Here is a 16,403-nt window from a genome sequence, read left to right as displayed (position 1 = left end):
ACATATATATATGTATATATATATATATATATATATATATATATATATATATATATATATATATATATATATATATATATATATATATATGTAATTTGTGTTTGTTCATTTACTCAGTCTTCTTTGATTCTTTTGTGTATTTAATGCTTGGCAGAAGAGTTGCTGAACTATTCTGTTGGAAATTTGGGGTCAACTTGATATATTAAAGGTCATTTCTATGACAGCATGATCAGTAGATGAGGGAGAAGTTTCACTCATTAGCATTTATAATGAGAGACTTTGAACATCTGCCAGCAGGACCAGGGTCAACCTTGGCCTTGAGCAGCTAAGGAAATTGCAGTTTAATGGGAGAGGGAGGTGCTGATACTTCTGCAAAGGTCCTCACTAAAAGCTTTTCCAGCTAGTCATCATGCCTTGATTTATTGAATACTGATGTGAAGGCACATTTTTGTAATTGCTGCTTTACATTGTCTTGTGTGGCATGGAGCCTTGGAGGACTAAAACCTAAGGAAGGACAACATATCATAGAGTCCTTATGTTGGACATGAGTATTGCTAGAAGAGAATTATTCACAGCATGGAGAAGGAGAGTAGTGCCAAGGGTAACCTATTTTTTCTAGCCTGTTTGTTCATTTGCAAAATGAGGTGATTAAACTCAGTGGACTTTAAGGAGCCTTTATTATCTAAACTGATCCTATCTTTGCTTTTGGAAGATTCACTTTTTAAAATATTATTCCCATAGGCTTGAAGGATGCTTGCATTAAATTCAATGATCCATCATTTGAAAAATAAAGTATTTCGTAGCCTTGCATAAAGTCTAGTGACTACAGAAGACAAATCACTCCAAAGTTATGCCCAAGTCCCAGAAAGCAATGCCAATCCCTCTGCCTCTAGCAGTTCAATCCAGGCAGCTGACAGATGTGCATTCCTGGGTTATTCTCACTGTAATATTTATCTTGGATGGACATTTAATTCTTCACATTGGTCTTTTTTTTCTTTTTCAGTTCCTGTTTATGATTTGAATTTGTGTTGCAAAAGAGACTTTACCTCATACCAATCACAGGCCTGAGTCAATGTTAATTTAATTATTTTTCCTTGGATTTTATTAACTGCTTGTTTGGTACCTCAAAACATATTTTAAATTGAATTGCATTTATATATTAAGCATGTAAAAGCATGTTTGAGTGATGCTGAAATTTAGCCTTTATTGGGAGCAATGACTTGGATGTTCCTATAATTGTATACTATTATCTATACAAGATTTACAATGGAAATAACTCAAGGGTTATAGCATGAATACTATGGGGAAAATATATAAGTAGGAGATAGAATCCTGGATTGGAAGTCAGGAGAACCTAGGTTTGAATTTTTTATCAGACATCCACCAGCTATGTGATCGTGGGTAGGTAAGACCTTTAATCTCTCGGACTCACTATGGTCACACTTGTAGGAAGCTAGGTGCACAGTAGACAGAAGATTAAATTTGTAGACAGGAAGACCTCAGTCTGAATATTGCCTCAGATACTAGCTATGTGATTTTGGGTAGTTTCCTGGCTGGAGAAGAAAGGTAATAATAGCCTCTGCCTCCATGGGTTTTCATGAAATCCAAATGAAATAATATTAGGAAGTGTTTTGCAAAAGTTCTATGTGAATACTTGCTATTAGTTGTTATCTGCAGAACAAGTATAATAATAGCAGATACCTCAAAAAGTTGTTGTAAAGATCTTCTGACATAATGTAGTGTGTCCCAAAAGTCTTAATGAATTTTCTATTGTATTATGAAATGGTTATTATGAAAGACTTTTGGGACACCCTGTGTATGTAAAGTACTTTAATTTTTATTAGCTATTGTTCTTAACTATGATGAAGTGAAGTTACATAGGTGAAGATCTTTGAAAACATCACAGGCCCATTTTGATGTGATCTACTGTTATCATATAAGTATACAAATTTACTCCTAATCCCTTTTCTACTAACAAGTTATATACACTGTAAATTTTTTGCTATCAATTGTAGCAAATTGTCACAATGGTTTTCTTACATGCTTAGTCCTGGTATATCAACAAAATTCACAATCCACCCGCATGCTGTAGTTAAATTTTGAATCCCCTTTCTCTCCTGTCCTCCTTTTCTCTTGCATTAACCAAGTCACTCACATTTCAACAGCTGTCAGGCAAGTTTTGCTGCTCTTTTGACATCCTATACTCCTTGTGAGTTCACTTTCCATCTACACCGCAGCTACACCACTGCCTTTTGTCCCTTCTTTCTGATTGCATCTGGTTCTTGTAAATCAATCCCAGATGAAACTACATAATCCTTCCCTAACAGGCATCCACCCATGTCATCCATCATGATCAGATTCACCCAAGCTGAACATTGCCCTCAATTATGTTGGGATTCACCAGAAGTGACTTGGGATTAATTAGAGCCTCATGTTTATAATGACCAACTGTCTCTACACCTTTGACCTCTGTTGTCCGAATCACTAACCTATGTTTTAGGCTTGCTCTTCCTCCATTGCCTTATTTCTGGATGAAATTTTCAGCCCTAAAGAGATTAGTACTTCAGTATGGGAACCATTTCAAAGAACATAACCTATAGTGTGCTTTAGCATTCCACAAAAACGAATGCCTAACAGTGCTGCTGCTTAAGAAGGATTAGAATTTTAAAATGTTTCTAAGGACCAGGCTGCATCAGTTGGCACAATCCTGCTTGCAAACAAAATTCCCAAAGCAAATATAGTAGGATGAAATATTTTATTTTGAATAAAATTATAATTTTTGCTGTTAATTTAGGGGCTTGATTCTTTAAGTATCGCAGTCTTCTAATTGTATTTAATCCCTAAGAATGAGAGAGAGAAATAGAAACAAAGACAAAGAAGGATATGAGAGCAATGAGATAGACAGAGACAGATAGACTCAGAGAACAGAAAGATAGAAACAGTAAAAGAGAGAGAAAAAAGAAGAAGGAGAAGGGGAAGGAGAAGGAGGAAGAGGAAGAAGAGGAGAAGGAGAAAGAAGAGAAGAGGAGAAAGAGGAGGATGAGGATGAGGAGGAAGAAGAGAGAAAGGTGGGGGAGGGGAAGAAAGAGACAGAAATAAAGGAACAAAGAAATACAGAGACACAAAAAGAGGCAGACATAGACAAAGAAAGATGAATAGAGAAATCAGAGACAGAGACAGGGAGAGAGATAGACTCAGAGAATAGAAAGATAGAGGCAGAAAAAGAGAAAGATAAACTGAAAGACATAAAGTAGGAAGGAGGGAGGGAAAGAGGGAGGATGGGGGAGAGAGAAAAAGAGAGAGAGAGAGAGAGAGAGAGAGAGAGAGAGAGAGAGAGAGAGAGAGAGAGAGAGAGAGAGAGAATATAAACTTACATATGGTATCATTTCTTTCAATCCTTGGCTCAAAGCACATTGGAAATTTTTGTTTCATATTTATTTATTCCCATTTTTTGACCCACTCTCAGGGGCTAGCCAAATTGTGACTTTATTAGTATAGGAAATTCTCCATGAGGAAATATGTAATTGTTTGCACACCCATACACATGCTATCAACATATACGCATGTATTACATAATTATACATACATACACACATACATATGTGCATCCTGGTAACTCAGATAGAATTCTGGGTCTGGAGTCAGGAAGACTCATCAATGCAAATTCAAATCAGGCACTTGCCAGCTATGTGACCTTGGTCTCTTAACCTTATTTGCCTCAGTTCATCATTACTAAAATGAGCTATATCTGCCAAGAAAACCCCAAATGGAGTCATAAAGAGTCAGACACAACTTAAATAATTGAGTAACAACAACAAATACATACATATGCACATATACCATATACAAACATATTCACAGAAGTTGTGGGATTTCAATCCCTACATTCCTGATGATGAAGCCAGCTCTGTCTCTATTATAGCATGCATCCTGTCATACTAATTCTAATACTTATATATGCGCTTATGAATTTATATATCAGTATACACACACACACACACACACACACACACACATATATATATATATATATATATCAATACACACACACACACACACACACACACACACACATATATGAGGAGACCACTTTTTGGTTAAAGGGAATACTGACTTAAAAATATTTGAATGGTGATTCTATTCTTATTGTTATAGATCATTAATAAGTGCTTGTTGACTTGATTTGATTTAATTCTCCTAAGTTCTAGCTTTTCATTCTATTTTTATATAGCCTCTTATAAATAGATTGGTTCACTTGTATTTCAATGTTCAGATTAAATATTCAGAGAATTCAATTCAATAATATGTGTCTGCCATGTATCGAACATTTTATTAGAAGCTAATGATAGGAAGAAAAAATAAATGAAAGCACCTTAGCCCTCAAGAAATTTAGTTTTTTTGGGGAGAAATAATATGTAAAGTCAGAAAAATATAAACAATATGGAAAATAAATTGAAGTATTTTTTTGTTGGGGTTGGGAATGAAATCCTTACAACTGGAGGAATGAGGAAAGTCATTATTTGGGAAATGGCATTTTACCTGGGCCTTGTAGAGTGATAGGGGTTCCAAAAATGAAGAAAAAAAAAAGTGAATTCCAGACATGGTGAATAATGTATGTCAGAAATGGGAGAGAAAATGTCCTCTGTAGGAAAGAGCCAATAGCTCATGTGACTGTACCTGTCATCTCATTTAAGACGGCTTTTTAGCATTATCAACATATTATCTTAGCCTTAATACTTGCCTTTGTTGGGTTTTTCCTTCAGGATCTCCTGCCCTCACTGGCACTGGCACTGTGAATGTCATAGTCAGTGATGTCAATGACAACGTTCCTACCTTTGCCCATAAGACATACTCTGCCACCATTTCAGAAGATGCTCCAACTGGGTCAGATGTGCTGCTTGTTAGTGCCTCAGATGCAGATGCCTCATCTAATGCAGTCATCAGGTAGGACACCTTTCCATTGGTCATTTGATGTTCCCTCTAATCCCTCATTACCAGAGATATTCTGGTATGTGTATAATAACCAGCTTTCTGGGAAGGGAGAGAGGAGAAATGTGCACAAAACATCCTTCAAGTTGAATCTGTTTTATTAACATTTTTCCATCACTTTCTTAAATCTAGAAAATCAACAATTAGTTGAGCCTGATTTGTAGTTTGCTGATTTCTGAGATGTAAATTTAATAGTTGGCTCTCAGGTTTGAGCTGGCTCCTTTTTTATCACCTATTATTATTTATTTTTTGTAGAAAATTATTGTCTGATCCTCATTAGATAAAAAAAAAACAGATAATACATAACCTTTTAAACATAACTTCATAGACATTGATCACTATATCTTGGTGAATCACAGAATCTTTAGCTCATACCTGGATAAGAATCTTCTCAAAAGAATTTTTAATAATCATCCAGCCTTTGCTTAAAGTTCTCCAGTGAGGTTAAAAACACTACCTCCTAAAGTGGTTCATTTCACTTTTCCATAACAAACTGACAGTTGCATTTCTTTGTATACCCAACATTCAATGCAATATCAGTTCCATAGTAAGCACTTAATCAAAACTTATTTTAAAAAAAATTAGTATTTTATTTTACCCCAGTTATATGGAAAAAATATTTTTAACATTCATTTTAAAAACTGAGTTTCAAATTCTCTATCTTCTTACCTTCCCATCCTTCTACCCCACCATTGAGAAGGAAAGAAAGCAATCTGATATAGATTACATATGTGTAGTCATCCAAAATATTTCCATAACAGTCATGTTGTGAAAGAAAATTTAGACCGAAAAAAAACTCAAGAAAAATAAAGAAAGAAAAAGTTGCTTCAGTCTGTAGTGAGATACCGTCGGTTCTTTTCTGGGGATAAAAAGTATTTTTCATTATAAGACTTCAGAGTTATCTTGGATTATTGTATTGCTTAGAATAACTAAATCATCCACAGCTGATCAATCATCATATAATATTACTGCTATTTTGCACACAGTATATCTCAGTTAGCATCAGCTCGTGTATCCCAGGTTTTTCTGAGAGCATACTGCTCCTTATTTTTTAGAGTACAATAGTATTACATCAAAATCACATACTAAAATTTGTTCAGCCATTCCCCAATTGATGGATATCTCCTCAATCTCCAATTCTTGGCCCCAGAGAAGAGATGCTATAGGTATTTTGTACAAAGGTTCTCCCTCACACCTTTTTTTTTTTTAATCTCGTGGAATACCAAAGTAGTAATGGTATTGCTAGGTCAAAGAATTTGCATGGTTTTATAACCTTTGGGTATAATTTCCATTTATTCTACAAAATGGTTGAATAAGTTCAGAATTCCACCAACAACACACTAATGTCTCACTTTTTCCACATTTATCAATTTCCTTTTCTATCTTATTAGCCAATCTGATAGGTACGAGTGAGAATTGTTCTAACTTGATATTGATTGAAGAAATGCAAATTAAAATAATTCAGGAGTTTGGGGCAGTTGTTTTCAGAGATAGGAACTGTAAGTTTTCAGTTCTTCTAAATTGGTATGATCTACTCTTCTGGTCTGTTCTGTGCTCTGTGAGTGATGACAAACACTCTTTTTTTTCCCTGGAACTATGAGGAGGGTCCCTTTTTCACTATGGTGTGCCAGTGTTCCTCCTTACCCTGGCACTGCCATCTAGAACTGCGATCTGGATGCAAGGATGGGCAAAACAACAGAAGCCTGACTCAGTGCAAAGAGACCCCTGTTATCTCTGTTGTTTGACTCTCTTATCATATGTGGATTGGAGCACCAGAAGCAATCTCTGCTGATGCTATTTTAGTGGCTCCCAAAGCCTGGTCCTGTTGCTGGGATCCAGGATGTACTGGAGGACTTGTCCTGTACTGTGTTTCATTCTCAACTAAGTGCAATGAACCTTTGTTGTTGACTTTCTAAGTTGTCTTGAGCTGGAAAATTTTTCACTTCATCTTTTTGAGGGTTCTGTTGCTCTAGAATTTGTTTAGAATCATTATTGAAACGTTTTTGGAGGGGTCTAGGAAGTTAAATTCCTGCCTTTTTATTCCACTGTCTTATCTCTGCCTCTCAGTAAATGTTTTTTGAATGATTGACCTTGTCTCAATCTGATTCTCATCTAGCTAGAAACAAGTTTCAGCCATTTCATTTATTCTGGATTTTGGGGATAAGGAAAGAAAATCCTTTCACTTACAGCTTCTTGACAATATTTGAAGATTTCTAACATGCTTTCATCTACCCTAACCCACTACCTAGTACATATCAAATCTTTTTTTCTCCATGTGAACTCTTCATTATTCATTCAATTAATCCTTCTGTGGTATGATTTTAAGGCCCCTTGGATCTCCCTTCTCTGAATGTTTTTTGCTTGATAAAGTTTTATTTTTATTCTTTCCATAAATAGAAATTAAATGGCCTTGTATTAGCTCAAGGTAAGCAAACGCATTCTTTCCCAGAGAAAAACCAAATGCCAGTTTCTCCTCTTGATTGCTACTAGGACAAACACAAAGACCACACCTTCTATCTACTACTTAGATAGTGCTTACATTTATTTTTTTAATTTTATTTTTAAGTTTTTTTTGACAGTATATATGCATGAGTAATTTTTTTTATAACATTATCCCTTGTATTCATTTTTCCAAATTATCCCCTCCCTCCTTCTACTCCCTCCCCTTCATGACAGGCAATCCCATACATTTTACATGTGTTACAATATAACCCAGATACAATATATGTGTGTAAATACCATTTTCTTGTTGCACATTAATTATTAGCTTCCGAAGGTATAAGTAACCTGGGTAGATAGACAGTAGTGCTAACAATTTACATTCAATAGTGCTTACATTTAGATTAATATTTGAAAAACTAGATTCCTGTTCAGTGTAATACTAAAGTCATTATAAAACACAAGTTTAGGTAGAGAAATATTTAATAAATTCAATTCAATTAAGCAAACATTAATTTATCATCCCAATGTATGGGAAGACCCAATGCTAGGCAAAGGGGATTCAAAGGCATAATGGAGAAGTCTTTATCCTCAAGGAATTTGTAACCTTATGCGTGCTTTTTGGTTAATAACCATTTTTAAAAGTTCTATATATATATATATCAGACCCTATGTTAAGTACTAGGGATACAGTAAAAGGCTACCTTCAAGAAGTTCACAGTCTAATGAGAGAGACAACATGTAAATCCCTATGTCCAAACAAGTTAAACTAAACAAATCAGAAATAAACAATAGAGAGAAAAAAATCATCATTAAGAAGTAGATAGGACATTGTCATTTCAGTCTCAGTTGTGTCTGACTTTTCATGATCCCATTTGGAGTTTTCTTAGCAAAGATAATGGATGCTTTGACATTTCCTTTTCCAGCTCATTTTATAGATGAGAAACTGAAATAAAGAGAATAATGTGACTTTTCTAGGATTACCCATTTAGTACATTTCTAAGGCCAGATTTGAATTCTGAATATTCTGACACTAGGCCCAGCATTCTGTCCATTGCATCACCTAAGTTACCTTCTATGCAGATAAGTAAATTTAAGGATTAATAAGTAGGTATCAGGAAAGACTTCCAGAGGTTGTGTCTGAATTGAGTCTTGAAATAAGCAAGTGAGTAAAAGGCATAAAGATGAGGAAGGAGAACATTCAATTTACCCTGCATAAAGGCTCAGAGACAGAAGAAGTAATATGGAGAATAACCTTTCAAAGCTCTTTAATAAAAGTTTTAAATGTCAATTAAGGTGTGTGACAATAATTAACACATTTAATAGGGTTACAGTTCCTCTGAAGCAGATTGGCCTCATAATACAAGAACATCTGGACCAAGGGATATTTCTGTATCTTCAGCTACAAATAATAATTAACATCATCATAACAAAAAGGTCATCCTTAGGGAGTCCAGATAGAATAAGCAGTTCAGCTCATTCAAGGAAATGATGGAAACTATGCAACACATCTTTATAGGCTATAAACTTTTAGCACTTACTGAACAAAACACAAAATAGTCTCTAGAATCATACATTACTGTCTCATAAGCTGCTAAGAAATCCTTACACTACACACAAAGGCTTAAAATATGTGCCTAAAAATAAGCTATAGTTGAACTAGACCATTACTACTAATAGAATTCATACCCACATTGGCCTAGACATTAGAATAATACAAAAAACACCTAGAAGAATATTTTAATAGCTATCACAATGCCAAATACTCAATTTGGAATGCCAATCTTGCAAAATAGAAAGACCTAAGAGAAGTTAAAACCATGTCAGAGAAAGATATAGCACATCATCCTGTCATCCTGTCCAATCCTAGAAGAGTCCTAAAAATGCTTTCAGTGAAATGATAGAAGATACACATATCAATATTTTATTCAAATACAAAAACATAGTCTCTTTATCCTGCTGCACAAATATTCAGAGAACATTCAGCACAAAGCAATAATAACAATCCTGGATAATTTCTATTTGTTCTCCATCAAAGCAAATTAGAAGAACGAGATGACTTCAATAGAGACAACAATAATAATAATAATAGCTGATATTTACATAATGCCTTAATGTTTGTTTTTATTTTTCAAAATATATGCAAAATAATTTTCAACATTAACCTTTGCAAAATGTTGTTATCCAAGTTTTTTTCTCTCCCTTTGTCCCAAATTCCACTTCCCCAAGACAGCAAGCAATTCAACATAGGTTAAATGTGAGCACATCTTCTAAATGTATTTTCATGTTCATGTATGCTGAGCAAGAAAAGTCAGATCAAAAGAAGGAAAAACTATGAGAAAGAAAAGAAAAACAAAAATCAATCAAACAACAACCAAAACATGAAAATTCTATGAATTGCTCCTTATTCAGTCTGTATAATTCTATCTCTGGATATGGATGGAACTTTACATCCCAACTCTATTGGGATTATAATATCTTAATGTTTGCAAAAGTTTTATACCCATTATCTCATTTGTTTGACATAATTTTTATGCATATTGACTAATATAATTTGATTAAATTGCTTTTCCCTTATAACTATTCAATATTTAAATAGCATCTTAAAGACTCCAAATGAATTTATATATTTTACCTCATTTTAATTTCACAGCAATCATATGAGATGGTATTACAGATATAATCTTTATTTTAAAGATTTTAAAATTGAGATTCAGAGTGTGACTTATCTACACATGCCCATGCACACAGAGTCAATCATTTATGAAACATATATTATGCATCAGATATTATATTTGGTATAATAGATATAAAGACAAAAATAGAATAGACCTTGTCCTCAGAACCTTACATTCTCTCTAAGAAAAACACAGTGTTGGAGGGTAGAGGTAGAATTTGAACCTTGGTCTTTCTAACCCCAGATTTAAGACACAACCACAACTTATTTAGGCTACTATCCTCTAATACCAATGTCTGCCATATTTAATGCATGTATATTAAATAATTTAAAGACATATGATCAGTGCAGTTAGGTGATGCAGTGGATAGAGCATTGAACCTGAAGTCAGGAGGACCTTTTAGGCTTGGACTAAAATAGCTCTAATGGTCACATCTAATGTACTCATCTGGCAATTTTAACATAATAAAAACATGAATAATCCTTGAAAACAAGACAGGATTGAATTTTATATGAAAGCAAGAAGGGTTTAATTTTTTCCCTTCCCCTCACCCTTCCTTGTTCTTTCCACCTGTGAAAAGCAGAGCAGGGCAGAAAGTAAAGAGACAAGTAAAGTGTAGTGTGTGTACTCCACAGTCCATACTACACTCCAAGATTTCCAAGAGTGTAAGGGAAAGACAGGTACTGGAAGCTAGATTCTAATAATCTCATTAATACCTCCTTTTTCTTCAAATGTTCTGCTCACCTCTTTAGTCCACTCTTTCTGGCCCTCCAGTCTCTACCTCCCTTCATGTATTACCAAGCCATAAATACTTGGTTCCACTTGATTTTCTTGTTTTTTCTTTTGCAAAGTCAGCTTCTATCCCTTCTCATATTCTACTGAGCCAGAAAGAAAAGCTTGAAGGCCCAGTGGATTTATAGCCTTCCTTCTCTTCTCTGCTTCTAAGTCTGACTTCTTTGCATGTCTGCCACATAGCTTCTCAGCAGGAGGAAGTTCCCCCTAGGTCAAAAGCCCTGACAATCTGAGAAACTCAGAATAATGTCAAAAGCTGTCCTGCTCCATCAAGTTTCCATGTATAATCCATGGTAATATCCAGAGTAAGGAGTTGTGATACAAAACTGAAAAAAGTCAAAATAAGACTATAGGTTTCCTCTGAAGTCAATCAAAAAACATCAGTTTAATTTTATTTACCAAAATATGATTCTTTTCTGTACTTAGTTTAGTTTTGTTTTATTAGATAAGTTTTTATTGTTGAAGCAAACCTTTCTCTGGATAGACGTAATGAAGACAGTAAATGGTAGTGGCAGCTTCAGCGTTACCCACAGTGAGCTGATGAATTCCTTGGGGAATTCAAAATGACTTTACATTAGTTATTAATGCTGCTTAATTCAGTCCTGCAGAAAACAGCCCAGCATGGTGTAGTCAAAAATGTCGTTCTCATTTTTTCCACTTTCTTTCTTCTAAAGGATATGAACTTTTAGAATTCACAAATATTGGAGAAAAATATCAAAGATCATGATAGAATAGTATTCTAAAACTTAAGTGGATCTAAAATCTCATTAACTAAGATATTTTTGTAGCTCATCCATATCTGTCTATCCCAATATGCCTCCTGTCCATGTCCCTCCAAAATTATGACACAGGGGGGTGCACCCAACATGATGAGGTTCTTTCTCTCTTTATCTTGCTATTGCATTTGTATCAATGGAGCCCATAAACAATCTATCAGTTTATCCTTTAAATCTCAAGTAGCCTAACCTTTCTGCACATAAAGTTCCATTAATGATATAATTTACTCAGCTTCTCCTGCAGAATCCTTATTTTTAATGTGAAATAGCTTGCTACTATCCACCACCAACTCAATCCTTCGCTTTTCTCCTCTTCTTTCTCCCATTCTCTTTTCCTCTCCTTTCTTCTGGGTCTCTCTATTTCCCCCGGGCTGGAAGTACAAAAGTCACTCATACACCTGGTTCCACTTTGGTATGGAAACTTTGACTTATTCTGTTTCCAACCAGGGCCAATTAGTTCCTTTTAGGCAACCTGGTGACCCCATTATTCAGAGGAAATCCCTATATAAGATAGAATTTAATGTGAACACCTATTGGCTTAGCCCACTATACTTCAGAACTCCCACCCCCAAGAGATCCTTCAGCTTTAGCCTTTCCAGTGGCAGGGATTACAGGCATATGCTACCACACCTGGCACTGCACTCTTACTTCTAATTATGTTAAAGGTAAAATAAAATGCCTAAGGCTATGGAAAATTCAATGCCTTGGAAACATCTATAGCTCACATTTATTTAAATGGATAATAATAATAAAGTTTCTCAAATCTCATCAACTTACTCTAAGAATCTACCTTTGGAAGGTTCATTTAAGTTTAAAGTCTCATGCTGAAAATAAATAACACTACTGAGTGCTTGCAATGATGGAAGAAGATGAGTACTTATATATATATATATATATATATATATAAAACATACTTTCCCTTCAGAAACTTAATAGTTAATAAAGAAGGGAAATTACAGAACTCTCCCCTCCCCTAGGAAGGAAGGAAGGAAGGAAGGAAGGAAGGAAGGAAGGAAGGAAGGAAGGAAGGAAGGAAGGAAGGAAGGAAGGAAGGAAGGAAGAAGGAAAGAAGAAGGAAGGAAGGAAAGAAGGAAAAAAGGAAGGAAGGAAAGAAGGAAAAAAGGAAGGAAGGAAAGAAGGAAAAAGGAAGGAAGGAAGAAGGAAGGAAGGAAGGAAGGAAGGAAGGAAGGAAGGAAGGAAGGAAGGAAGGAAGGAAGGAAGGAAGGAAGAAGGAAAGAAGGAAATAAGGAAAAAAGGAAGGAAGGAAGGAAGGAAGGAAGGAAGGAAGGAAATAAGGAAGGAAGGAAGGAAGGAAATAAGGAAAAAAGGAAGGAAGGAAGGAAGGAAGGAAGGAAGGAAGGAAGGAAATAGGAAGGAAGAAGGAAGGAAGGAAAGGAAAGAAGAAAGAAAGGAAGGAAGGAAGGAAGGAAGGAAGGAAGGAAGGAAGGAAGGAAGGAAGGAAGGAAGGAAGGAAGGAAGGAAGGAAGGAAGGAAGGAAGGAAGGAACAAAGGAAGGAAGGAAGGAAGGAAGGAAGGAAGGAAGGAAGGAAGGAAGGAAGGAAGGAAGGAAGGAAGGAAGGAAGGAAGGAAGGAAAAGAATTAAAATTAAAGTGCAAAGAAAATTACAAGGTCTTCTTTAGTACCATTAGATGTCATAAGTATTCTGGAAAGGAAGTTTCTCAATGGTTTGTCCAGGAAAGGCTACATAAGGAAGTGATATTTGTAATAGACTTTAGATAAAAACAGGAGGATAACATTCTAGAAATAACAGGAATCAGCAAAGACTGAGATGTCAGAAAACACATAGAGTATATAATTCTTTATCTTCTTTTCAAAGTTACAATTTTCCCCAAATTACTTTAACAGATCTATTTTGTTCTATCTGCATATTACTCTCCAAACTATGTTATATTGCTGTTGCTGTCTCTGGATCCTTTCTCATGACTCATTCCCTCTTCTATGTTTATATATTATTTTTATATTTATGTAATGTATTTATATTTTATATTCATGCAATATATAAATATGTTGAATTTATATATTATAGAACATGTATAATATAATTAACAAATGAATAAAACTCATAAATGACATACAAATCAGGGTTCTATCCTCAAAGAACTTATAATCTTATTATGGACCAAGAATTTTGTAAAGAATAATATAGAATGATATATAAGTTTGTGCCTTTTGTAAGGAAAAGCCAGTCCATCTCTCAGATAGCATTTCAAGTATGGCACAAACTAAAAAGGCTTTCTGAAGGAAAAGTGCCCTGAATTAGAATTTGAAATTCAAATGCAGCTTTTGGAGGCAGATAGGAAGAATGGGACACCATGATAAGCAAAGAGAACAAAAGTATCTGAAGATGGGAATGAAGATGACCTCAGCAGGGATCATTTAGCAATGGGCATGATTAAAGAAAAAGTTTCAAATTCAGAAGAAATTAAGATTTAAAGTCTATATGATTTATAATGTTTTGATTATTTATCCATTCAAACCAGCTCATACATTTTTAAATATTTATTTTACAAGATCCTTGAAGAGTAGATAGACATGAAGTGATTATTTTGAAAATATGCCTTCAAGCATATGTGAAAATATATTTTGGTAATACCTTAGAAATCTAAGAAAAGGGATAGGGAGATGGTACAATGGCACCAGACTTGGAGATAGGGAGACCTGAATTCATTTTACTAACTGTAACGGAGGACAAGACACAACTCAAATTGCCTACAAATAAATAAAGGAAAGAAATTTAATTTTTAAAAAAGACTGCTACAAAATCTATCTGGGACCTTTGCCAAAAATAGGAAAGTTTTAAGAGGTGAAGATTTTGGAAAGAAAAAAATTAATTCAGTTTTTGGACATGTTAAGTTTGAGATATCCTTGAGACAGCCAAGTTGAAGTGTTGATTGGAGAAATGATGATATGAGATTGAGAGATGGGCTGGTTATATGGAATTAAGAGTTGTAATATGATAGCTAAACCCATGGGAGCTGTTGTTTACCAGTTCCTGAAGTACAGAGGAAGATGGGAAGAAGTCTTAGAAAAAAACTTTAAGGAGTCACTATAGTTAGGGAGTATCCTTTGGACCATGAGCCAACACAGGAGACTGAGAAGGGAAATAGGAGGAAAACCAAGACAGAAGAGAGTGATGAAAATCCAGAAAGGAGAATGTATTCAAGAGCAAAGGGTGAGTCAACAGTGTCAAATGTAGTTGAGAGTAAGTAAGTTTGAAATTTGGAGAGACTATCAGATTTATCAATTGAGAGACCATTGGTAACTCTAGAGACAGAAGTTTTTTATTTAAGTCAGGGTGTTTGAAAGCCTGAATAAGATCATGTCTGAAAAGTATTTTGTAAACTTCAAATACTGTGAGTGATGAAGAGCTTTAAACACTAAACAGAAGAGTTTGCTTTACAAATGAGGAAAGCAAGTGCCTAAAATCATGCAGTTAGTAGACATAGGGTTAAGGCTGAGACCTTTCCTTCAGAATGCCCTCTAATATACCACAACAGTTTTATGTAAAAATGAGAATGCAATGGCTAATGCACTAGAAAATAATTAGCTGATAATGTTTTTTGATAATAGGGTTTTTATGGGAGATTAATGGACCTTGAAGGACTGTATCTTCATTTATCCAGGGAGTCATTAAACCTCTAAAACAGCTCTGGGCTGTGTCATGCTTATCACTATTTTAATTTTAAAATAGCTCAAAATGACCCTGGCTAGCATTCACTTGGCTTCATTTTTCTTTCCCTCAGATTCATTTATAAACAAAAAAAGTTGCTATACTATTTACAGGATGTGAGTTCTGATTAGACCTTGATCTTGTCATTAAAGGTTGTGATGAAAGTTATAATGCAAGAAATCAATATTTTTCTCTCTCCTTGAAGTTATTGGACAGTTTCCAAATGTATATCATACTATATTACAATAGTGTTCATAGAAGTGAAATACCACTGGGGCCATAACTGCTTTCCTAGAACCTTGATCACCAAGAGTGGAGAGAGAGAGAGATCAAGGGACTAACATATTACTGGCAAAACCCCAAGTTTTAATAAGCAGTTAATACTCTTCTGAATTTGTTATCTCATCAGCGTGGGCATTCTCCTTTTCAGTGCAGAGTGAATGGAACAGATTATAATCTTCTTGGTTTGTGATTGTAGCAAAAGTAATATATTACCTACCCATCCTATAAACAAATTTCTAACAACAAAAACAACAATGTGATAAGGAGTGGAATTTGCATAGCTCTTTGAAGTTGTAAATAGAAAATGCATAGTCCTTTTTATATATGTGCCCAGCAGGTAGCACAATAGCTGGTACATAGTAGATTTTTTTTATAAATCCCGATGATTGGTTAGTCTTACCATCTCTCTATGAATTCAGACTAAAACATATTTGAATAGCAACCATGACAATTTATAGCTTGTGAAATAGGAAGAAATATTTACTTGTATAAGTAGAAAGAAAAAAATCAAGAAAATTATACCTTGCCACCTGTCTATTTTAATATATCATTATAGCCATTTCCTAAATTTTACAGACTGGTGATTTTTTTCCTTTACTTTTTCTCAAGGTATTTTTTTTGCCATGCTCTATGAACTACCTATCTGTTTAGAACAGTAATTTTTTTTTTCTTAAACAATAAACAAGAAAAATCACTCTTAATAGAAAGTCTTCCACTTTAGAACTTAATTTAGCAATCTGTTTAATATGAAAATAT

General features: G+C 34.6%; 1 protein-coding gene across 1 annotated transcript in view; it reads left to right on the top strand.

Annotated features, from left to right (window-relative positions):
• The window catches only part of FAT4 (FAT atypical cadherin 4), a 222,119-nt gene that overhangs the window by 140,663 nt on the left and 65,053 nt on the right, over nucleotides 1-16,403 (top strand). The window contains 1 exon segment of the mRNA XM_074274562.1: nucleotides 4,764-4,944. Coding sequence (XP_074130663.1) covers nucleotides 4,764-4,944 — 181 coding nt within the window.

The sequence above is a fragment of the Sminthopsis crassicaudata genome, chromosome 6, assembly GCF_048593235.1.
Source record: "Sminthopsis crassicaudata isolate SCR6 chromosome 6, ASM4859323v1, whole genome shotgun sequence".
NCBI lineage: Eukaryota > Metazoa > Chordata > Mammalia > Dasyuromorphia > Dasyuridae > Sminthopsis > Sminthopsis crassicaudata.
The sequence above is the reverse complement of the archived record's forward strand: the minus strand, read 5'-3'. Positions and strand labels throughout refer to the sequence as shown.